The sequence below is a fragment of the Spinacia oleracea genome, chromosome 4 (genome assembly GCF_020520425.1).
Source record: "Spinacia oleracea cultivar Varoflay chromosome 4, BTI_SOV_V1, whole genome shotgun sequence".
Classification (NCBI taxonomy): Eukaryota; Viridiplantae; Streptophyta; class Magnoliopsida; order Caryophyllales; family Amaranthaceae; genus Spinacia; species Spinacia oleracea.
This window is the reverse complement of record NC_079490.1, coordinates 80,879,131-80,903,279: the sequence shown is the minus strand read 5'-3', so window position 1 is coordinate 80,903,279 and position 24,149 is coordinate 80,879,131. Positions and strand designations below refer to the sequence as shown.

Below are 24,149 nucleotides of genomic sequence, written 5' to 3'. Positions count from 1 at the left end.
CGTTTCTCATTTGCGCACTATTCATCAATCAACTTTGACAATTATTTTTTCACTGTTGTGTACGTAAAAACATAGTCAAGTGAGATCTTGTTAAATTCGTATTAATGCAAGGATTTTAAATATCAACTTTTTATAATTTTTTCTTATACGCATTAAAGATATTAATGTTCTAAGAATCATATCGCATATGTGCAAATAGAAATGATGCATTCTTTGCGGAACGGAGGAAGTACGAAGTAAACAGAAATATCCTCGATGGACACGCAGAATTACAGAATCGGTAAGTACGGGGTATTCCTTAACAAGTTAACCGTTCTTTAAGGTACGAACTCTCTCAACCCAGAAATTCGTCAAACCCTATCTCATTTCTCTTTCTTGTGCTCAATTTCTGTTGCCCTAACTCTGTCGTCTTCTCCAAACCCTAACCCCCAAATCTCCATGAAATTCAATTCTCACTTTCAAATTAGGGTTTCCGCCATGAAAACCACAGCTTTTTGATGATCACTTCAATCTCAAAATTCGCAGTAGCAGCAGCTCCGTCTCAATAGCTTTTTCGACAATGGACGGTGGAAACGCTGTTGAAGATCCTGTTGCTCCTGAGTCATGGGAGGTGGCGGATGTGGAGGAGAGTATGAAGAGACTTCTTCTTTCTGCTTCTTCTTCTGCTAAAGATTCTGCTACCCCATCTTCTTCTTCTAGCAATTGTATCGCAGCTGATGATTTAACAGCCTCTGGCCCGCTGAATTTGGCTTTTTCAAGTGGTGCTGAAAACGCTGGAGTTTCCGGGCTTTCAGATGATGCTATCAATCAAGTTGATCAGTTCCTTCGTGAGGCTTTGCAGAATCCCCGGGAGCGCTTGTCAAGTAAGATTTTTTTGCTGTTTTTTATATCGTTTCGATTCAGATGCATGGTTTTCACTTTACTGTGTTGATTATAATTGGAATGATAGGGCGATAGGCTTGATAGGCAGACTAGGAAGTTGTGACGGTTGAGTAGTTTGATTAATTGGTACTGTTGAGTAGTTTGGTTAATTGGTAAAAGTTAGAAAGCGAAATTGTTCATAACGCCCTGTAGAATGATCAAGCCGTTTTATATTGAAATTGATTTTTGATATTTCGGTTGCTCCTTTGCCTTTCAGAGTGTAGGTAGAGAAATTCCTTTCAGAGTGAGGCCTGTTATGGAAAATTTGATGGGTTTGATTAAAAAGATGTTAAGGGTTTGCTCAAACATTATCAACTAACGTGAGAACCTAGTGGTGAAGCTTTTATGAGAGGAGCATTATTGGTTGGCAGTATGGTGGGGACATAGCTTTTGTGTTCACTTGTTCTGCCATTTTATTGCAATATTAATCTGTGATTACATTTGAAATTCTGGAATTGGGTAAATCTAGTGTTTGGTTTCCCAAAGTATTTCAAATTTGGAATTGATACAAATTCTCCTATTTTCTTAAAGGCCTAAAAAATAAAGAATTTGAAATGACCCATATTACCTTGTCATTTGTAATTCCCAACCCACAATCCACTCTAACCTACTATCTCTCTATCTCTATTGCCGATGAACAATAATTTTTATTTTTAATTCAATATTTGTGCTTCTTCTTAAACCGATCTTGTTTTCTGGTTCCCTATTTTTCGTGTCTCATTGCCCTCGCTTTCCCTTTAAGGGTTTACTCTATTTAAGATTACCTTTTACTTTATTTTTTCTCGTTTCATGGACGATTTCTTATGACTGTTCATGTTAGCAGATCCCACATCATTTTGGGACTAATGCTTTGTTGATGTTGTTGTATTATCATCTCCTTCAGCTTCATCATCTTGTCATTATTATCACCGCAACGACTTTGACAGATTGACAGAGATGTGAAGAAACATAGTTTGAGGAGAGAAATAGAATGGAGTTTTTGGTGTAATTCTCAAATTTTTGTGTTTTTATGCTCTCCTAATGTTTTTGCTTATTCCTTTCTCTCCTAATGTTTTCGCTTTCCTTCAGATTAAAAAAATCAATGTTTGAGGTTACTGGTCATCATTGATTATTGTGAGTTTATGTCATACCAGGGTACTAAATCTTGGCCATATCACTGTCGCATTGTTAAGAATTTTAAGCTTTATGCAACCACGATAGCTACAAACCACCCGTTGCCTGCAAAAGTGGTTGCAGCCGCATCATTTAAAACTCTGGGTGTGCATTGTATTTTACTTCCTTTTAATAACTAATTTAGGTTGTTTGTGAACATAGGAGGAGTTCTAGTTAATGCTAAAGTAATTGAAGTGGTTGTTAGTTTACTTCAAAAAACCTTATGTTACCAATGTATATAAATACAAATATTGTTGCGATAGAAGAGAGCCAACTTCAGATTTCCCTGTTTGTGCTTTATGAAAGTCAAAGGTACTTCCGTGAACCGTAGTTGAGCTGAAGGTGACTGGGAATCCATTGTTTGTGGTCGAATTAAGGCAATTAAATGACCATTAGCTGAGCATTAGTTAATATGTTGTTGCGGGTAAATAAAATTTAAAAGGACCGTGTTATGCTGGGCCAAAATGTGAGTCTGAAGCAACCCAATTCGAGATGGGTAACAAGAAATGATTTTGGATTAAATTTAGCGCAGCCAGAAACATCTACGAGACAAGGGAACTGCTGTTTTACACTTTCAATCTATGTTACTCAGACACGGGTGTCGGTGTCGTGTCCGATACGGGTGTCGGAGTATCTGACACTCCGATCCAAATATTTGCAGACACTCCGACACGGTCAAAGGAGTGTCTTGACTTGTTTTTTAGACACGGCTGCCTTACAAAGTGTCGGACAAAAACATCGACACTTACAAAAAATAATTGTTAAATTAAAAAAAAAAAGATAAAAATTATTAATGAATAATAAAATTAAAATTACAAAACAAGAAAATAGTATTTGAAAGAGTTTAAGAATACAAAGAGTTCAAAAGTAAACATATAAATATATAATACCCCTAAAAAAATGGTACGGAGTAAACAGGAAGTAATAAATTAAAAAATAGAAAAGCTGAATAATAAAAAGCTGACCCACTCACCAATCAGCAACACCCTAGAGTCCTAGACCATTCTTTACCCACGTGATATCATCAGTATATCAATAACTTTTTTCTTTACTTTTTAAAAAACAAACTAACGTATAATACCAACCCACGTGATATCATAACCCAAAAGTGAGAACAAACCCTATACTATAAACCACGAACCCAAAGATGGTAGCCCAGCACCTCAAAATAGACGCAAAACATAAACACGAGAAGGAAGAAGACGTCGGAAACAATGGCGATTCTCAAGCAGTCATGAAAACAAGGATTGAAGAATGCTTTCAACTCGTTTTTTCTTCTACAGCAAAAGCCCCAACATATTTTTTTCTTAATTGTCTTCCCCGACCTTCAATTTCTAGATCTAGGGTTTTGATTTTTTTTTCTCAATTTCTTTTCTCTTCCCGATTTCGACACTATATTTCGGACTCTTTTCCGACACTGGTGTCGACACCTCCCCGGACACGTGTCGGGTGTCGTGTCGCGGGTCGGGTCGTGTCGACACCGACACCAACCGCCGGAAGAAGTGTCGGAGTAACATAGCTTTCAATTATGTGTACTTATTTTGATTTGGTTGCTTATAGAGTTCCATCGAAGGATCATGTGATTCATGAATGCACTTGGTCATCAATTAGTTCCGTTCAAAATCTATAATGCATTAAGCTGTTTAATTAATCATATTGATGCACACTCATTTTAATTTAGCACTGACAGAACTGTTATGGTGTTGAAGCTGCGATCTCTGTTGGATAAGTTTGTCGGTGAGCCTAATTACATCTATGCAGTGCTTAAATTTGTAAATGCACTGATTTAATCTATTTGGCAGGCTTTCAGCTTGACCTAAGTTAGGACTTAGATAATTAGCTTATTTCCTGAATTCCTACATTTTATGATCTCTGATAAGGTAAATTGCTTGTTTTCAATGGTTTTGTTGGACCTCTTAATATGAAATCATCTGCTGCTTTATATGAGTAGAGAAGCAGTTGCAGGAGAAGCTGGTTTGTAGTTTTTTTCTTTTTCAAATCTGTTTTTTCCTCTGTTAATTTTTTTTTTGTGTCTTCGCATTAGAGCACTGTTACCTGGTTCGCTAGTATGAGATTAGGTACGGGTTCGCAATTCGCTACCTAATTTGCTAAATTAGACCAAAATTATACCATCTTGATGTTATAATTCGCTTTTTCGGTTTGCGGTTCGTGGGCTAATTAGAGTATTAGGCAACACTGCATTAGAGGGATCTTGTTACTTGGACATTCTGGTTAATGTATTAGGTACGTGATTTTCTTAACTGTGGAAGTTGTAGCTTGGAGTGTTGCCTCCATACTTTTTTAGGGATGTCTGTGGGACTCTGGGTGCGACTCTCAAACAAGGACACTGAGACTGTTCTTTTTTGATGTCATCAAGTTGTGTTTCTTATATTGGTGGTTAATACAGCCCCTTGAATAGTTTTCTCTCCCCTTGATGATATATCTGCTTTGGAGAGCATGGTAGTGCTAATTGTTTAGCACCCTAAGGGTGCCCTTAATTGTATTGGAGCACACATCTTGTACTATGAAACAAAAAGGCTAGTATTTGATCAAGTTTATTAAATTTTCAATTCCATTTCCTACTTTCAATTCCACCCTTTGCTCCTCCCATGAGTTGTTTGTGATTGTTTGATGTCTGTGAATCAGTCATACTTCTATGCTGAAGGTAATTTCTGTAGTATGTATGAGTTTAAGAACTATGTACCTCATTATATAAGACAGTATGAGTAGTTTTCTTGCATATACCAATCTTTAAGCTGTCATACACTGAAATCGTAGTGAAGTTTGTTTTGCTTTCCAGCTGCCTATCATAAAGGCAATCTTGATTTTTTCTATTTGTTTATTGTTGTCTCTCTTCATAGAAGTCTTGATTCTACATTATAATTTAATTGGTACTGTATATATTACCATAATCCCGCAAATATTGCTAGTTTATTGGGCTCTTTGTCTTGTCAGCACCTTATGATTGACTTCAGTGTCATTATTGTCAGATATGAATATCACTAGGATTTCATGCGCCTATTTCAGTTGTAATTCCTGGTCTTCTGGGTGCTTCCTGCTGCATGTTATTTTGTTAGGTTGTATCATTTACTTAAAAAGAGTTCTGATGTTGAAATTTTGATTACTTTTCAGTCTTGCGATTGGAGCAAGATGTTGAGCAGTTTATTCAGGATCCTACGCAGCAGCAGCTGGAATTTCAGCAGCTTCCAACTTCTTATTTAAGGCTTGCTGCTCATCGAGTGGCTCAGCATTACTTTCTGCAGTCCATGGTCTTGCTAGATAATAGTCTCCCTGATGGGTCTGGTTCTAGAATTATTGTCCAAAAGACATCAACTGAGTGTCGGTTCCCTCGCATCCGCCTGGCAGATATCCCTGTAAGCTTGCCTCAAGAAGATAGTGGTGTTGTCAAGGTAGCCATTAAGCAGAGGCCAAATAAGCATTCATCTTCATCCAGCGTTGGTAATTCCGGTTCTCAAAAGGCAAATTCCAAAAGTGTTGAGGAAAGGAAAGAGGAGTACAACAGAGCTCGTGCACGGATTTTTAACTCTAATAGCCAAAATGGTTCCCCTGGTTTAAAACCTGAAATTGAGGCAAAAAAAGCAGAGAACTTGCAGCTTCCTTCTTCAGGACCGCCAAAGGTTGATGATAAACCTGCTTCTGGAGGTTCTGACTTGAGTAGTGGAAGGGCTGTTTCTGTAGTTGATTCTACAAGTGGTAGCAGTAGGTCAGCTAGAAGTAGAACAGAAAAAGACCCTATTAGTAGGTACAGACCCAGTAATAGGGTTGCTATCTTTAGAGACCGTGATATTGACCGCAAAGATCCTGATTACGACCGGAATTATGATAGGTATTCTTTATTGTTATATGATTTTTGGGCTTTCTTATTTAGATAATTTCCTTGTTGCCTTCAATCCCTTACTCGGTTCCAAGAAGAAAAAAATTTGAATCCGAGTTTTATCTTTCTTCCTGTAAACATGCAATCAAATACTTGCAAACATATGCAGGTTTATAAGCATGCACACACTTACTTGCTTAACTGGTTGGGCTTTTATGATATTACGTTCAGGGAGGCAGATTCCAACTCGCTACTATTGTTTTCTGGAACTCATTCTTGACTGAACACTTCATTGGCTCTTTAACTTTGTTTAAAATGAATGGACTTTGCATGTGTGAACTTTTTGTTCTTATGTCACCTGGATTACTTCTTGTCTCTCTCCTATTGCCCCCCAGCTCCCCCCATCTTTTCTTTGTTTCTGATTTATGTTTTGTGTGTTTGTGTTGGGGGTGGGGGGGTTTATTGGTTTTATGTGTGGATTTATCATTGAGTTTTAGGCTTGGACTGTGATTCGCATGGAATTTTAATGCCTCATCCTCTGTTCAACATCTACCAAAATATATAAGAAAATGTCTTATTTAAGCTGGATGGAAGTCATTGATGTAGATCATGGATTTCCAGTAGAACCAAGCTCTTGGTTTACAATTGGAGTTGCGTAATTGCTGCCATCTGAGTTATGATTCCGTGCTGTCTGCTTCCTCCGTTCACTTTTAGTTGCAATAATTTGACTTATTGATAAATAAAGATATTTACGGTTGAAGTTATGCGTCCGCAAGCGTGAAAGCTACACTATTGCAACTAAGCAAGTTTGCCTGAAAATTATTTTTTAATATTTAAAATTAGCCTGTACGGAGTTTCGTGATGCAAATGTTTAGTTGACACCCGTCTATCATTACTTAGGAACTGTCACTGTATGTGCTTATCATTCTCACAGATAGAAATCTGTTAATGTAGCTGTCATGTTGCTTTTAGGTAATTAGTATTTGTAGCTTCCTACTCTATGCTTGAAAGTTTCCTTCTTTTTTTTTAATCTGGACTTTCTTCTCATGCTTTATAACAGGTATCACTTTGTAGTGTCCTCTGCTGATAAATTAGCACAGATGATTGCATTTCTATTTCTGTTGCGCACTCTTCATCTGCAGCACTTTGTGCAGACTTGCAGAGTACCGTATCATAACTCAAGTCTCTGCTCTGCAATAGGATACTGCATTTGTTGTGGAAATTTCCTTAGGTGTCACAATTTAGTCTTCTCTACTTGCAGTCCTTGTATTGAACCAAAATAGTAGCTTTCCAATAGTATGATGTAGTAGTCTTTCTGACACTTGCAATAAGTTATTGTTCCAGATTGATATTGTTTTCATATGACTGGCTATTAGCTTCTTTGCAACCATATCTTTATTTTGTGCCTCTTTATTGTGTTCACCTTTTATGCTAATTATGAAGGGTGTTTTTGCAGGTATCTGCAAAGGTTTGACCCTGGATTTGGATTTCATGCTGGGCCTTACACTGTCCAACCTATGTACTCCCCGGCTGTTAATTATAATACAGAATTTCCTCAACTTGGGTCAACTCCTAGGCCTCAGATTTCTGCTGATCCACCACGGCCTCTACCGCAGCATCTACCTCTATGGGCGTCTCCATCTAATCCTGCAGGTCTCGGTTATGGTCATCCTGAGACTATGATGGCTGCATATAGTCCAAATCATGTTAATCCACGTTCTACATCTGCTATATATCTGCATACCACTCAATACCCCTGTCAACGTCCTGGAATGCCATTCATTCATCCTCATGAACATATTCACCAATCATATCAGCAGGTATGCAATTATCCTCCTTTTTTGTACTTGGGGTTTTTCTTTGAGGAGGGGGGGGGGGGGGGGGAGAGGGAAAAAGGCCATATCTTGGGCATATTTATTGGGTTCCTTGTTGTGGAGAAGAGAGGTGTACCACTGCCCCCTTACTTTCTCTATCCTCAATCTAGAGTTTTTATACTAACATAGTACCATTTATCTCTTTCACTCCAATAAATCTTCAAACTCTTTTGCTGCCAACCTGTCCCTGTATACTTCTTTATGCTTACTTCACTTTTCTATTCCTCCCGTTTGTTGTGGTTGGGGAAGTTTGTGTGATTTTCTTCCTCGCACTATGATGGTTATTTTTCTTAGTTTTGATCAATCACCTTTTTGTGTGTGTGTGTGTGGCTATGCTCATCTTATTGAGTTATTGGGGGTAGTATAGTGATATCCATTCAGCCTTAATGACGCATATGGTTGCAGGAGTTTGCTTTTGAGGTAGAAAATTGGATATATTTTCACTGTTCAAAGTTCATCTTTATTAATTACGTCTGGCTGTATTAGGCCAATCTGACAATGTAGTTTGGGTCATTGATCGGTTCATGTGGCCTAATTAGCCAGTTGGGGTCTTTGGTACCTTAGAGATAATTTTGTTTTCCCGGAAACAAATTGGTATATACAGCAAAAAGAACCTTTGCATCTGCATCTATTTATTTGGGGCTTAAGGCATCTGCAGTTGTGCACAGTGATCACCAGATTTTTAGATTTTCTTTTTTTGATTTTCCCTCCGTTTCCTTAACTATATACTCCATCCGTATTTATTTAAGGGATACACTTGGCCGGGCACGAGTATTAAGAAGAAGAATTGAATGGAATAAAGTAATAAAACAAGTGGGGTTGGGTAGATATTTTAATAAGTAAAACAAGTGAGGACCATGTCATTATAGGGGTGGGGGTACGGACGTACGGTGTAGTTCTGAAATTATTTGTTTAATAGGGTGGTGGGACATAGGATATATTAGATAGAATATTTAATTAGATGGTGGGGTTGATAAGTTACTAAAAATGGCAAGTGTATCTCTTAAATAAATACGGCCGGAAAAGGCCAGTGTATCCCTTAAATAAATGCGGGGGAGTAATACTAACTTACCGACCTGCCCAGGTCGCCTTGGCAAATCTCTTTTCGTCCTATGAACTTCAAGTCCCTCCGTATTTTAAAAAGATATACACTTTGACCGGCACGTAGTTTTAGGAGAGTGAGTTGAATTTATTAAAATAAGATGAAAGTGGGGTAGTGGGTGAATTGTTTATTATAGTAAAAAGATGATGTGAGTAAGTGTGGGGACCACAAGAAAGAGAGAAATATTAATATAATTGGAAGTAGGGACCAAAACATATCAAAAAAGGAAAGTGTATCTCTTTTTAAAATACGGCCGTTAAGGAAAGTGTATCTCTTTTTAAAATATGGAGGGAGTAGTCAAAAGCATGAGGCTGATGATAGTTTGTTAACAAAAAATGTATTTTCCAATATTAGCCTTTTCGAACTAATTTCTTTTGAGTATTTTTGTTAAAAGATTTTATTCCCTCGGCCCCATAATACAGTTCTTGTATTCCTTTTTGGCTATCCCAAAATAGTGTTCTCATTTCTAATCTTTAATAATTTTTTCCACAAATTACCCTCATTATACTGACGTTATTCCAATTTTGTCCTCTTTTTGCTTTAAGAATCTGTGCACACATTTATTTTTACATGTCCATCTAAAATTTACATTATTTTAAGACCCTTTTTTTTTCCCTCTTCTCTCTCTACACCGCGCATGTTTTTTTTTGTTCTGTATCTAAAAATTGGTGATCAGCAGCCTTTCCATATCCAGCGAGCTTCGTAAGTAGGTTTTTCTATGTTCTCCGTGGCTGATTGGTACTCTTGACGGTCTTCAAGCCCTGTCTCACCTTGGGTTGCCCGTGTTTTGTTGCTTAGGGTGTTTGTTTTAGCGTGGAGTATTTCTTTCATCCAGCTTTGGTGTTTATTGGGTTTACTTAACGGCGGTTCTGTTGGTATTTTCCTATTTAGGCTCAATTCACCACCCGTTTCAGTGGTTAATTGTGCCTATTTGCTTCTTTGCCATTCGCCCGCTTCTTTGGTACGAATGCTCTTTGTTGGTGGTCGTTCTGCAGCAGAAAAAGGAGAAAAGAAGAAGAGGCTTGCGCAAAAATGGAGGGGAGAGAGAGAGAGGAACAGATGATCTAAAAAAAATATAAAAGTTGATTTTTGTGTCGGAATTATTACGGAGTACATCAGTAGTTGCAAATCAAGTACTCATGTGCTATGTTTCACTTTCCTTAATTCCCGTGGGAAATGAGAAATGAGTACTATAATGGGACCGAGGGAGTATTAAATTTACATCATGGAAAGCAAGGATATCCAACTATCCAAGTATTGGTGATAAAGTGAAGATTGAATATTTTATGTCAAAGCTATATAATCAGTTGGAGAATATTGGAATGTCACATAAGATTTGTTTAAGCCAAATGGCGGGTGACTGACCGGGGTGGTCAATATTGTTTTTTAATACTTCCTCCGTTTTATTTTCAACTTAGCACCATTTGGGTTGGGTACAAAGATTAAGAAAAATTGTAAGTATTAAAATTACCCATATGATAACAAACAAAAGACTGAAGGTTAGGTAACACTGGTAAATTTGAAATGTGACTATGTGAGTAAGGGTAAAGTGGGTATTTAGTATTTAAATACACCAAAAAACATGTGAAACATACCATAAAAGGATATGGTGCAAGTAATATGTACCTTCCATGAAGGAAAATGGCGCAGGTAAAAAAAACAGAGGAAAACTATTTTGCTGATTTGGCCTTGATTTAATTGGGAGAAAGAAGAAAAGTAAATAGAAAAAAAGAAATAAGGGTAGAAGAATAAATAGAGGCACATGTGGTGTTTGTGCCCTGTATTGAGCAGAAAAGTTGCTCATTTGGAGCATTTTCAATTTACCCATTACAATTCATCTTTATGTATCAATGATCCCTACTTTCTCTTGTACCTGTTTGGCAATTCTGTCTGGTTTGTGAAAATAATAGGTTGTGGACACTTTTGTACCTCCTTTTACCGACTTTATTTATTTGTTTTTAATCCTTGTTCCTTAAGGTTTTGTATATCAATAGTATGTACAGTTTTTCTGTGGCTTAAAATACGTATTTCTTGTATCTTATCTCATCCCCTGAAAAAAAGAGAATATTTCTGCTTTTTAAACACTAGGTCCCAAAACTGAATGAATTAGGAATATGTGTGATGACTTAAAGAGTACCTTGCTTTAACAGTTGAAATTGTAGAGCATAAACACTCTTTAAGTTTGCATATTGAATTAACAACTCAGGAATCTGACACTGTAGAAATAGATTCCTCCTCGCTAGTTTGGATTGTACCCTTTTGTGCGTGTATTATAGTTCATCTGTAATTCCATACTTGAGATATTCGCTTGAAATAACAGGTAGCAGCCTTTATTACTTGTGCTTGGATGCTAGATATGCTAGTCCGGAACAAAATGTTCAGTGTGAGTTTTAGAGTCTGTGTACAGATGCAGTGGAAGAACTGGCTGTTGTAGCCGGTTGTAATTCTGTCTGTAATTTGTGTGTTGCCGGATAGTGAAGGGGAAATGGTGTTGAAATCTTGGAGGAGTAGTGGAAGCCTCTAGTGACGTGGTTAAGCCTGGGCTAGCATATCTGAGAGTAAGGTATAGTATTGACAAGGGGGAGGGGGACTTTTGGGAATGTGGAAAGAGATATAATTTATTTAAGTAATAAGTTAGGACACTTTTATAATGTTGAAAGATGTTAGGCTGTTAGTGATATCTTTTGATATTGATATACCTGAATTAACTTTTATGGGGTAGTTTTTTTGAGGTAGATAAGAATGGGAGAAAAGGAAATGTCAGAAGAAAAGGTGCTCTGTTGGCTTTATATCAAGACAGAAAACTCCATTGATTGGTGGCAGAATGTGTTTTTATAGAGAATATTGTGTATAGGTGTTGTCCGTGAATGTGTATCTTCATTTGCAACAAATATGGGAGTTGTCCGTGAATGTGCCATCATCATTTGCAACAAATATAAGGAGGTCATGACAAGGAATTTGGCAATTTGAATTAATTCCTCCAAACGAAATTCTGGTGGAGATTGTTTGCGAGTCATGAAGTATCTTGGGTTTGCCCTTAAGCGATAATTGGAATGTCCACAAATTTGCCTAAGGGGGTTTGGTAAGGGTAAGGAGAAGAAGTTGTTATGGCGCGATGCTTTCATGGCAATTGTGGTGTGTGTGGTTGGAGAGAAATTTGAGGGTCTTTTCACGAGTTTCATGACCTTCTAATTAATTGTGGGGTAAGGTCACTTTTTAGTATCTTTTTGGGTTAGGCTGGTGAGGCTTTCTCAAGAGTTGCTCGGTTGGGGAGGTACAAAAAATTTATGGCAATCTGTAACTTAATTTTCTAGATGAGAGGACAGCTAGTCCTCGGTCTCTTTTTTTCCTACTGCTAATATAATATATTTCCTTATCAAAAACTTTAATTCCTCTAATTTCCTCGTAGCTTCTTCGTCTTTTTCGTATTGCTAGACAACTATCGATTTGTGGCTCGGTTTCCAAGTCTTGAAGTGATATATTGAAAGAAAAGCGGGAAAGGGAAATATCTTGTTGTCCTTATTGATACTCATCTTGGCATTCTGTTCTTATATTTTATTTGCTTGTGAAACTTTGTGCAGTCGCAACAGCAGCAACATGATGCAACCTTTGGGTTTGCCCGGCCCCGTTGAGGGGCATGGGCAATGCCTGCACCCTGCCTGCTTGGACTTTGAACTCCAAAGAAGTATGACGGCACATTCTGTGTGGCAGGGTGCACAGGCATTTAGAACTGAGAGGGCTGGAATGATCTAAATTTGTTCCGAGATCGTTTTAGAACAGTTAGCTGGCCTTCCTCAGTTCTTGGTTAGGTTCCTTACGTTATTCCGCAAAGTAGCTTTTGATTGGGACAAATCTCAATCTGAACTACCTTCTTGATGATGATGAGAAGAATTAAAAGTACATCATTACCTGGAAGCCTGAGTGTTTTACGGACAAGGTATGCCAAGTACCGGTGCTTTCTGTAATTCTAATAGATTCCTGGTACAAACCTTGAATTTGTTTTTGTTGGATATATGTTGTGATATGTTTGAAATACAAGCTTAAATTGTTTTCTGATTTGTCATGCGAAAGAGCAGTGCATGTCTGCATGACAGTACTTTGCAGTAACATATACTGGAGAGAAACATGAGCCGTATACAGCATCTTTTGTGTTGACTGGACAAACTGGAAATTTTCATGCAATTGTATCTATAAAGGACCAAATTAGTGGCCGATTTTTTATTGTCCAATAAATCTCTATGAAAAAACTGAAAAAGGAACTGTTTGCTTTTTTTTTAAAGCCTACATACAATTAACAAGAGTGTTTCGTGTACTTGAAAATACCTTAACTAGTTCGCATAAAATTGGGTACAGCTAATAAGTTATTCAAGGCAGTGAATTCATAGTTATTTAGATGCATTATTTTCCTTTTCGAAATATATCTTTCGCTTCTGATTTTTTTTTGTACATGTAAATACAAACTGATATTCAGTTCATATCATTTTGTAGTAATCCTAGAAACCTGGAAAGAAGGCAAAGCAAAATTGGGGATTTCATGCTCTCTGAATGTTTGTTGGCATGGAGCTTTTCGGGTATGGTTGTGTTCACGAGTACTTCCCCAATATGGTGTTAATATTCGCTACATGCGCCTTTGTTGTTTTGATTCCAGTTGAGATGTTCCTAAATATTGGGGTACTTTTATATTTCTTTCAAAATTCTTAATGGATGCATACATACTAGTCTTTACAAGGAATTACTGTTGACTGTTAACTGTTGACTGTTGAGCATCAGCACAAAATCTGCTAGTATCACAGCTCAATACTTTTCCACATAATTTGATTACTCCCTCTGTCTTGTGAATACTTGCACTGCTTTCCTTATAAAGCCGTCCCGGATTACTTGTACCATTTCTATAAATGGTAAACTTTTATTAATTATCAACTATCTCACTTCACATGTCATTTTGTAGTCACATGCACTCTTTACTTACCACTTTAACCTATTTAAAAAGTTGATACATATTCCCTATCTATAATAAAAAATATCCACTATCAACTATCATTTATTTAAATAATAAGTCAATTACTTTGTATTAAACTTTGTGCCGGTCAAACTGGTCAAGTATTTTGGGACGGAGGGAGTACTTGTTAACTACACCCTATTGTTATCTGTTTAGTAAAGATCATGATATTAGTCGTGTATTAAAATCATCGATTTTTTCATGAAATGCCCCTAGGGTTTCACGAAAAACGCACCAAATAATCCGCGCGTTTCAAATTACATAACATACCCCTATTTTTAAAAAAAATGCACCAAATGCCCTTAAATATGTTTAATGACTAACGGTAGAATATGAAATTTTGAGAGTTTAATTCCTAAAATCGAAAATTTAAACTACAAATTCGAATTGTAGTGGCTCTAATCTCTCTCTAATCTACCTATATTCTGCTGCTTTTCTTGGCTGCTGCTGCTATTCTATGCTCTCGAAGAACTCAACTCCAAAATCTAAAATAGAAAAACCAACAAAAATCAAAATCTGAGAAACATAAAACAAATCCTGATGCGCTATTCTCTTTCTCCTCTAATCGCAGCAGCTCCCTCGAACCAAAAAGAAGAACAGATCTGCTAAAGAACGAATTCGGGAACGAAGTTCGGATTTGAATTAGGCAAGGTAGAATAGCAGCAATTGCGATTAGGATAGAGAATAGCGCACGGTAGTTAGAATTATATTAGAGAATTAGACACAATTTGTAGATTACAATGAATTTCGTTTTTCAGATTTTAATTTCTTTTCCGATTTTGTTTTCTTATTTTTGTTCTTGGGGCTGAGTTCTTCCGCGGGAAGAGATAGCATCAGTAGCAGCAAATAGACGAGTAGAATAACAACGACTGGAATTAGAGTAGAGGGAGATTGGAATCGAATTTGTAGTTGAGAATTTAGGAATCAAATTAAACTCTCAAATTTCAGATTATCTTTTCCATTTTTTCTGTTTTATTTTGTTCTTCATTTTCAGGTTCATTTTGTTCTTCATTTTCAGATTATTCACGATTTCAATTCACTTGAAAATCTGGGTCCGAATATTTGGGGGTTTGAGTTAGCAATTGATGTTTGATGAAGATAGTTTGAAGAAGGAAAAATGTCGCCGGGTTCACCAATTTGATACCCAGAATAAGAAGACGTGAGATTGAGAGGAGAGAAGAGAGAGGGGATTTAGAGTTAATTAGGGTTAAATTAATTAAGCTAATCAGTAGTTAATTAGGGTTAAATTAGGATTAGTTAGATGAATTAATATTTAATGTTAACGGAGTTAGACTTCCGTTAAGTTTAGGGGCATTTGGTGCAAATAAGTTTAAATAGGAGTGTATTATGTAATTTGAAACGCACAGGTGTATTTGGTGCGTTTCGTGAAACCTCAGGGGCATTTCATGAAAAAACCGTAAAATCATTATAATAAGAGTACAAACAATTACTCATTTAATAGGCTTTATTTAACAACTAGGTAACACTAGTTGAAATTGAGCTGAAATTGATAAGTTAGCTGTAATTGATAAGGTAGCATATGAAATTAAAAAGGTAGAGTCTAAAACTAATGAGGTGGTTGTTTGCATTAATTATTTGGTAAAACTAATTTCTTAAGTACATGAAATTAGTTTGTTAGTCCGTGATATTATTTAAGTGATGTTTTAATTAAATATCTCCATATCTATGTGGTATTTTCTTAATATATCGTTATCTGACCCATATGTAATTCCCCTCTTGTTTATTAATATTTGATACTCCCTCCGTCCCAGAATAGTCGTTACACTCTCCTGGGCACACAGTTTAATGCGATAAGTAGTAGTGTGGTTATCTATTGTTATTTTATTGAAAAAGTAGATGTGATAGGAGTTAGTGGGGTATTTTTTTAATTGAATGAGAGAGGGTGTGGGGACAAAAAAAAATTTAGTGGGAAGAGAGAGACAATATTATAATTGTGGGGTCATTCCTAATTTAGAAGTGTAACAACTAATCTGGGACGGACGAAAAAGGAAAGTGTAACAACTAATTTGGGACGGAGGGAGTAGTAGATGTCTTCTGTAACATTTTCAAAGAATCCTGACTAAAACTCTCTCTTTCTCTCTACAAATCTCTATGCCCTCTTTCTACCAAAAAACACAAACCCTAACCATCCCTTGTCGCCGACCTGAGTTCGTTGCTCAGGCGAGCGATTTTTCTTGTTTTCTTATCTACGTGTTTTGCCGATAACACTAGGGGGTTTTACCCACCAGATATCGAAATTAGGTTTTTTGATTTGGAATCTCTGGTTAATAGTCAAGGTTTCCGGGAGAGGAGGAAGAAGGAGTCAAACGATTCGACGTCGGAAGCTTCCACCTCCTCTTAGTGCGCAACTCTTCTCATTGGGAATTAAAGGATCTTGGGTTTGTTCAATCAAACAAGGTTGCGTTGGTTTTTTCGACTTCGGATGTAATCCATTCAGTTGCTGCCAAGCGTTGGTTTGTTCAATCAATTGATATGTTTCGAAGCCTCCCTAATACACCGTCTCCATTAATCGCCAACCGCCTTTAATTTGCAGGTAAAGTTCAAGTGTTAGGGGGTAGGGTTTCAATTTCGGGATAGATTTGCTAGGTTTTGGTTATGCGCTGTGGGATTGGGAATATTAGCTTTTGTTTTTCCTTCGATTTTACCCGCTGTTGTCTTGTAGTCTCGGAAATAGCCTGATCTTGACGGTAAAGGTAAAGGGTAGTCAAGGGTTTCAGTTAAGGGTCATTTCCCTTCTTGTGTTTCCGTAGCCTCTCGATTAAAGTTTTGATTATGGTTTTGTTGGCTTGTTTGGTTGTTTTAATGGTTTTATTGGTGGAGCATAGGCTGGTGTGGGTAGTAGTGATGTTTTCTCTTTTCAATTTTGTTGGTAAAGGTTCTTCTATGAGTGTTGCTAGCGGTTGTTTTCATTTTTGGTTTCTAGGTTTGTTGATTATGTTTGTTTCATTAGATTATAGTTTGTGTGTACATTTGTTTTGGGGGATTGGAGTAGCAATCAGGTTGGTTCATAAGTGTTGGGAGGTCAAAAATTTAGTTCTTCTTCTCTACTCGACAGTGGGCTGTTGTTCTGCCGGAGGAGCATGGTGTGTATTGGAGAAGGACTTAACCTCCCGTGGGGGGCTTGGAAGTGGGTGTTCAACTACTTTGGTGAGGGAAGGAGCATTGGGGTTTAGGGAGGGTCAGAGTATTAGGTTTTGGGTTGTTAAGTGGTTCTTGGGGTTAGCTTTTGTTAATTATCTTTTTAATTAGGTTAGTGTCGAGAGTTGTTCTTGACGCTTTCAAAAACCATTATGTGAGGGGTGCTTTTCATTTTTATTCATAGTATGCTATCTAATTTTTAGGGGATTCATAGTGACGCTTGTGTGTTGTTCACAAGGTTTAAACAAATTACCCAATGTAGACACCTAATTTGTGTCTCCCCATTGGGATGATGACGATACCATTATCCTTGTTAGGTAGTTGGAGTAACTCCGTGCGGAAATTCCAATTGCTAAAAGCATGTCCAAAATCCAAAAGCCAAAGTCCAATCCCCGAGGCCGTTCCCATCCCGGAACTCGGTACAAAATACAAATTCCAAAACCAATTTCAAAATCCAAGTACAATCTCACCCAATGGGCTATCCCATTGGTTTACAAGGCCTTTTCCACTCAAAATCATATAAGGCAAGCCAAATTCGGTCGCCGACCCACAAAACCGAGCAAGCCGGGCCTCGTCCCGTAAAACCGAAATTCAAAAACCCGAAACGGCTTGTTTTTAGACGCAAAATCAAGTCTTAAGCCCCAAGCAAACACTACACGCCAAACTTCGTACAAATAGTACGAAGGTACATCAATACAAGACAAGGCAAGGACGGAGCCCGCGTCCTTGTTTTGGCAGCATCCCTGCCACGTCACCAGCGCCCAGCGCTGCCAGCTGCGTGCTGCGCTGGCAATGGCTGGCGTTTAGCAGCAAATCCTCCTATAAATACACCTAATTCTGAGCAGTTTAGGGATGAAAAATCGACACATAACGTCGTAATACAAAAATTGCACCTCAAAATTCAATACAAAAATCAATACAAAATCCTCCAAAAACACCATTCAATCTTCAAGCTTTAAGCAATTGGGAGTTCTAATCGGAAAGCTTGCCTAAACTTAACTTGGTAATTCCGAATCCCAACCTTAATCTATTCAATGTTGTCTTGATTATCTATTTCAAAATGATTAGTAAGTTGGCATTTTTACTCTTAAAAATGTCACTTGCAACAGTCATACATCTTTTCAAAATCCAAACTTTTCAAAATACAAAAGTGCAAACTTTCAAGATTCAAGGATGTTCAAAGTTGTTTGTAATCACTTCTTTGAACTAGAATCATTTTCAAGTATGGAGTAACCAAAGATGATGCCTTTCTAACTTTTAAAGGTTTATTCTTTGAGATTTAAGACTCCATTTTTCAATATACAAGTTCAAGTTTTCAAATTTCAAGATCCAACAATGTTTAGGGTTGCTCATGACTACTTCCCTAAACTAGGATTCTTTCAAAGCAAGAGCACATCAAAGATCTAAACTTTTCAACATTAAAATGCCCGATCTTTGAGATCCAAGTCTCTTAATTTCAATATTTCAAGTTCAAGTTCAATATTTCAAAGTTCAAGTTCAAGTATTTCAAGTTCAATATTTCAAGTTTCAAGCTTTTAAGTTCAAGTTCTATGTGCAAAATCTAGGATACTTTGGGGTGAGCAACTTCTCCCAAGTTGAGATTTTTGGCTTTGAATTCGTGTCGAACGCACTTATTTTTAAGTAGCCGTTTGGCGTTCGGATTTCATGTGCCAAAGTTCAAATTTCAATATTGCAATTTCAATTATGCACCTTTCAATTCCGCACTTTCAATTCCGCACTTTCAATAACGCATTTCAATTCCGCACTTTCATTTATGCAATTTTACTTGCCTAGTCCTTCTAGGCAATGTGGACCTACTCCCTAGTCCATTTCTAGGGGGTCTTGTATTTACTAATTCCGCACTTATTTACTATTGTGATGTTGCTTTATTTGCTTTATTGCTTTCATCATCGCACATGCTAAATACAACAAAATGCAAGGTTACATCACGCTTAACAAAGATAATTTCTTGGACAAACCGATCTTAGGTTCCCTTAAATTAACTTTAAAGCAAAGTGACCACCATACAAAGTAGGAATTCTATTTGTCTTAAACTCAAACCCACATAGTCTAAACTAGGGTATTTTCGAAAATGTTGTGCCACGTACTTGAATAATTTCTAAAGCTCGCGGAATAAGCATTTCGTTCCCGTGCCCGAATCTCATCCATCCGTTTCGAAGATTCAAAACCTTATCCAAATCGAGTCACTCTTGGTCTCTCCAAACGAGACCCTAAAATAATGTTTGGTGGCGACTCCTTCAAGATCCAAAAATTCAAAGGTTTTTAAAAACCGCCCCTTGTAGGGAAAAAAGCAATTCGACACAAAAAAAACCCCCTACAATTCTGGCGAATCCACTGGGGAGTTTCTAATTTCAATTTCGAAAATACGAGCAGATTTTGAGCAGCAAGCCACTGATCTGCTTAAGTACTGGATGCCAGCACTGGCGTCAGGCGCAACCACTTGCGCCAAACGCCGCTGCCTGCATCCAGGACAGTGGCTCACAGTGGCTTGTTGCCCACTTTTGCTCAAATTTTTGTGTTGGGAGTTAGTCTATTTTTGAGTCTTGAAGGACGCTCCCAAACCTCGAGAACGAATGCCGAAAAACGAGCTTTTCAAATACAACATTCAAGTACGATTTCAATTTTCAATTTCTAGGCATTTCATGCATTTTTCGAAAACCATATTTGTGCAAAATGAATTTCTACCTTGCCCAAACGGATGTGTTCTACATTCGGGCAAGCCCGGGGGACAACGAAATGGTGACTCTCCATACGGTTCCCGACCAAAGTGTGTGACCATTTCCGTGCCTACCGAAACTTGGCATTTGCTTGACATTCCCGATGTCAAGTATGGAGGCCGTCTGCCGACACACATGTCCCTTAGGCGGATGTGCAAGTTGTCGCCGGATCCGTCTCTTAGTCGAGTACCTTTTGACACCCGAAGCCGACCACTTGCATCATACAAAAACTTAGACCGACCTTAGGTTGAGAACTTTGCATGTCGCATTCATATACATGTTAGTGTGACAACGTGCTATTTGTGCATTGTGTGGGTGTCTTTGCACGCGTGAATGGCTAACCTCGAATTCTAGCTTTGCCAAAACCAATTAGCCTCCAACTAGGAAACCAAACCCCTAGGAGCATCATTCAAACCTCATGCATCTAAATCTCCGATTTAAGGTCTTTTAGGAGTGCCACTCCATTTGATTCAAAACCCTCAAACACGCCTCATGCACAAATGCCAAATTCAAAATTCGAATCCAACGGCGTCATAATGCCGGATTTTCCACTCCAAATTTCAAAACTTCAAAAAGCGATCCAACGGCGTCATGCCACATTTTCCATTTCAAATCTCGAGTTTCAAAGTTCAAAATTCAAATCCAACGGCGTCATAATGCCGGATTTTCTAGTCCAAATTTCAAGTTCAAATCCAACGGCGTCATAATGCCGGATTTTCTAGTCAAAATTTCGAGTTTCAAGTTTCAAGTCAAAATTCAATCCAACGGCGTCATAATGCTGGATTTTCTAGTCAAAACTTCTATTTTCAAGTTCAAAATTCAAATCCAACGACGTCATAATGCTGGATTTTCTAGTCCAAATTTCAAGTCCAACGGCGTCATAATGCCGGATTTTCTAGTTCAAATTTCGAGTTTCAAGTTTTGAGTTCAAAACTCCAATCCAACGGCGTCATAATGTCGGATTTTTCTAATCAAAATTTCAAATTCCAAATTCAAAACCCAAATCCAATGGCGTCATGCCGGATTTTCGAGTTCAAACATTCAAGTCTTCAAACCTCAAGTTCGAGTTGCCAATTCCAATCTCAAAGCCTCAAGTTCAAATGTCCAAACTCATGACCGGCGTAATGCCAACTTTTCGACTCAATCTTTCAAACCTCAAATTCCATGTTCAATCTTTCGAGCTTCAAGTCCTATACTCAAAGTTTCAAATGTTCAAATCCTTGCCGTTGTAATGCCAACTTTTCCCATTCTGTATTTCAAACCTCAAGTTCGAAGTTCTAAAATCTAACCTTTCAAATCCCAAATCCTATATTCGAAGCTTCCAATTCCAAATCCATGATGACAAATTTTCCTCATTCAATCTCATTTTTCAAACACTTCAAAATCCCAAGTCCACGGCGGCATGGTGCCGGACTTTCAAAGTTCCAAATTCAAATGCCTCAAATCCATGGCGGCATAATGCCGGATTTTCCAAATTCAAGGCCTCATATTCTATATACAAGAGTGCGTCCTTTCCATCTTCGAATCAAATTCAAACTTCAAGCTCATCTTCAAGCTACAAAAAATCCTTGTCTTCCAAATACAAAATTCAAAACATTTCCAACACTACCAACGGGTTGAAAATCCCCTGAAATAATACAAACCCCTTTTCTAATACTACCAACGGGTTGAAAATCCCCTGAAATAATACAAGTTCAATTTTCCAATGGGTTGAAAATTCCTTGAAATAGTACAAATTCCAAATTCCGCATTCTATTCTCGGGTTGAAATTTCCCTGAAATATTCCAAATCCAATGGGTTGAAATCCCCCTAAAATATTGACGGGTTGAAATTCCCTTGAAATAATACAAAATCAATTCCCTTCTAATCGGGTCGAAATTCCCTTCAAATACTCCAAATCCAACGGGTTGAAATTCCCCTAAAATATTGACGGGTTGAAATTCCCTTGAATTAATACAAAATTCAATCTCCTAATACAAGTCCAATTTCCAAAAAGGGTTGAAATTCCCCTAAAATAGTTCAATTTCCAAAAGGTCGAAGTGTCCTTTTTCGATATTCCAAGTTCTAGTACAAAGGGTCAACTTCTACAAAAGAATGAAGGCTCCTCTCAAATATTTCCGCGTCGCAAATCCCGAATACAAGTACAAAATCCAAAATCCCGAATCTTCGGAGTGGCACTTAGAGTCAAGTCTAGGTCTCATTCATTGCATGCATATCATATCATGTGTCGGGAAGTTCAAGTTCTAAAGTTCTAAATCATGTGGTGTGTCCTAACTAGGAGTCCAAGGATCCTGTGGGTTCGCCGAAGAGGAGAGAGGTTGAAAAGAACTCCATCAGCCCTAGCCTCACTCATAGCCGGCATCGAACGAGCAGCCAGTTCATCTCCTACAAATCAAACTTCCAGTCCCTTTCAAGAATCAGTCCAAATGTCTGCCCCCGATCAACTCACCCAGCTCATAGCAGTTGTCGCTAGTCTCAGCACCAATGTGGAGAGCATAAGAAACCGAATGGGTATTGTGGAGCAAGCCGCACCCACCGATGACTTAACCAAGAAAATCGAGAGTCTGGTCAATAAGGTCACCAATCAAGAGAACTATGTTGACACCTCAATGGAAGAAAACCTCAAGGGGAAGGCGAACCTGCCAGACAAATTCTCCGCCAATGACATTCCAAAGTTCAAGTCCACCGACAATCCTAAATATCACCTCAAGAACTTCAGAGCTACAATGGCCATCAAGGGGGTCGAACTCGAGCTATACCCCGTGGTATTTCCTATGTCTCTGGAACCTGTCTGCCAGAAATGGTACTATTCACTCAAGGAACATCAAACATGTACATGGGAAGCAGTTGCTCGAGCATTCATGGAGCAGTATCAGCCCTACATTCAACTTCAAACTACTCTAAGGGAGCTAGAGGTTCTCAGGCAAGGGCCTCAGGAAGGCTTCACTAATTACCTCAACCGGTGGAGAGAAATGGCATCCCAAATGGTGAACCGGCCCTCCGAGAGAGAATTGGTCAAGATCTTTATTGTTGGTCTTCTTCCGAAATACAATACTCACATGAAGTACCTAGGCTTGGAGAGCTTCAAGAGAACCTACGACATCGGGGTCGATATAGAGGATGACCTGATGAAAGCACCAGCAGCCCCAGCTCCACAAGCTGAAAAGTGGAAGGGTAAGAAACCTGAGGCGACACACAAGGTCCACGAGGTCAACGCCCTAGAGGCTCCTCAAGGCCCAAAGCCAAACAATTTCAAGAACAACACCAATCAGCGCAACTTTCAGGGCAGACCACAAAGGGGCTTTACAAACCTCGGAATGTCTTACATTGAGGCATTCGATCGGCTGGTCGAAAAGCAAGTAATCACACCAATTGGTCCTACACCCGATCCTCCATTCGACAAGAGATCCAAGAGCTGGGATCCTGCAGCCCATTGCAAGTACTATCAAGGGAAGGGTCATGACATCGAAGACTGCTACAAGCTTAAGCATCTGATCCAGAACATGGTCGACAACAAGACCTTACCCCTACCTCCAGGAGCCAAACAAACTCCCTCGGTCCAAGCCATCTCCTATGAATGTGAAGATGAAGGAGAGAAATTTCCATGCAACTTAATCTCTACAATATACAAGCCAGGTTACGAGCTGATGGTTCCAAGCTTCTGCCATCTCCTTCCAAGTGCTCAAAACTAGGTGATCCGCGAACCTAGGGTAACCACCGACATTCAAGAAAACATCTTCCCCCTCGCCACCTTGAAGGCTTTGGACTTCTCCGAATACGATCTCATGCTGAGTGCTCAGCAGACCGTCAAACTCCAAGGTGTCACATACAAAGTCCTAGGAGTCCTCGAATTGGTCTTTTCCTTCGACACCTATTACAACAGTGCTGAATTCCTAGTTATCGATGTGCCTGCCGACTTCGATGTACTATTTGGAGAGCCTTGGTTCGAGGAAATATTGGACGGCCCTGCCTGCCTCACCCTCAAAGGTTCAAGCTTCCGTGACACTTCCATCAAACAAAAGTCGGCTGTACGCCAGGAAAAAGATGAGTGCATCCAAGAATACTACTACAGGTGGGCTATCTCCGCCCGTACAATCAAGCCTGAGCTGCCAGAGGGCAAGATGGTGAGAATGTTCCTCTTAGAGCTCAATACTTCATGCAAAGGCAGCTTCGCCGCATTTCCCTACAGCACGTGGGACCAAGTCTGGGATCAAGCCCTAAATATCTGTGCATGTAGCCCCATCTTCGATGATTATGACGATCACGTGGATGTTTGGGAATACCCCAAGAACTATCTTTACGATTAGTGTCTTTGTCCAAGTCCAGAGTCTGTCTTTCAATTTTCGAGTCTAGCAACGAGTCTAAGAGT

The 24,149-nt window shown here is 38.5% G+C and overlaps 1 protein-coding gene across 2 annotated transcripts; it reads left to right on the top strand.

The window, feature by feature from the left end:
• Nucleotides 1–310: 310 nt before the first annotated feature.
• On the top strand, nt 311–13,616 carry LOC110793922 (uncharacterized). Of its 2 annotated transcripts, XM_021998859.2 has the most exons (5): nt 313–863; nt 5,206–5,920; nt 7,365–7,728; nt 12,466–12,821; nt 13,373–13,616. In XM_021998859.2, the coding sequence occupies exons 1-4, from the start codon at nt 560–562 to the stop codon at nt 12,514–12,516; spliced, it is 1,434 nt and encodes a 477-aa protein (XP_021854551.1). In that variant the 5' UTR covers nt 313–559; the 3' UTR covers nt 12,517–12,821; nt 13,373–13,616. The 2 variants fall into 2 exon arrangements, with proteins under 2 accessions (XP_021854552.1, XP_021854551.1); XM_021998860.2 differs by lacking the exon at nt 12,466–12,821 and having other exon boundaries at nt 311–863.
• Nucleotides 13,617–24,149: the final 10,533 nt, after the last annotated feature.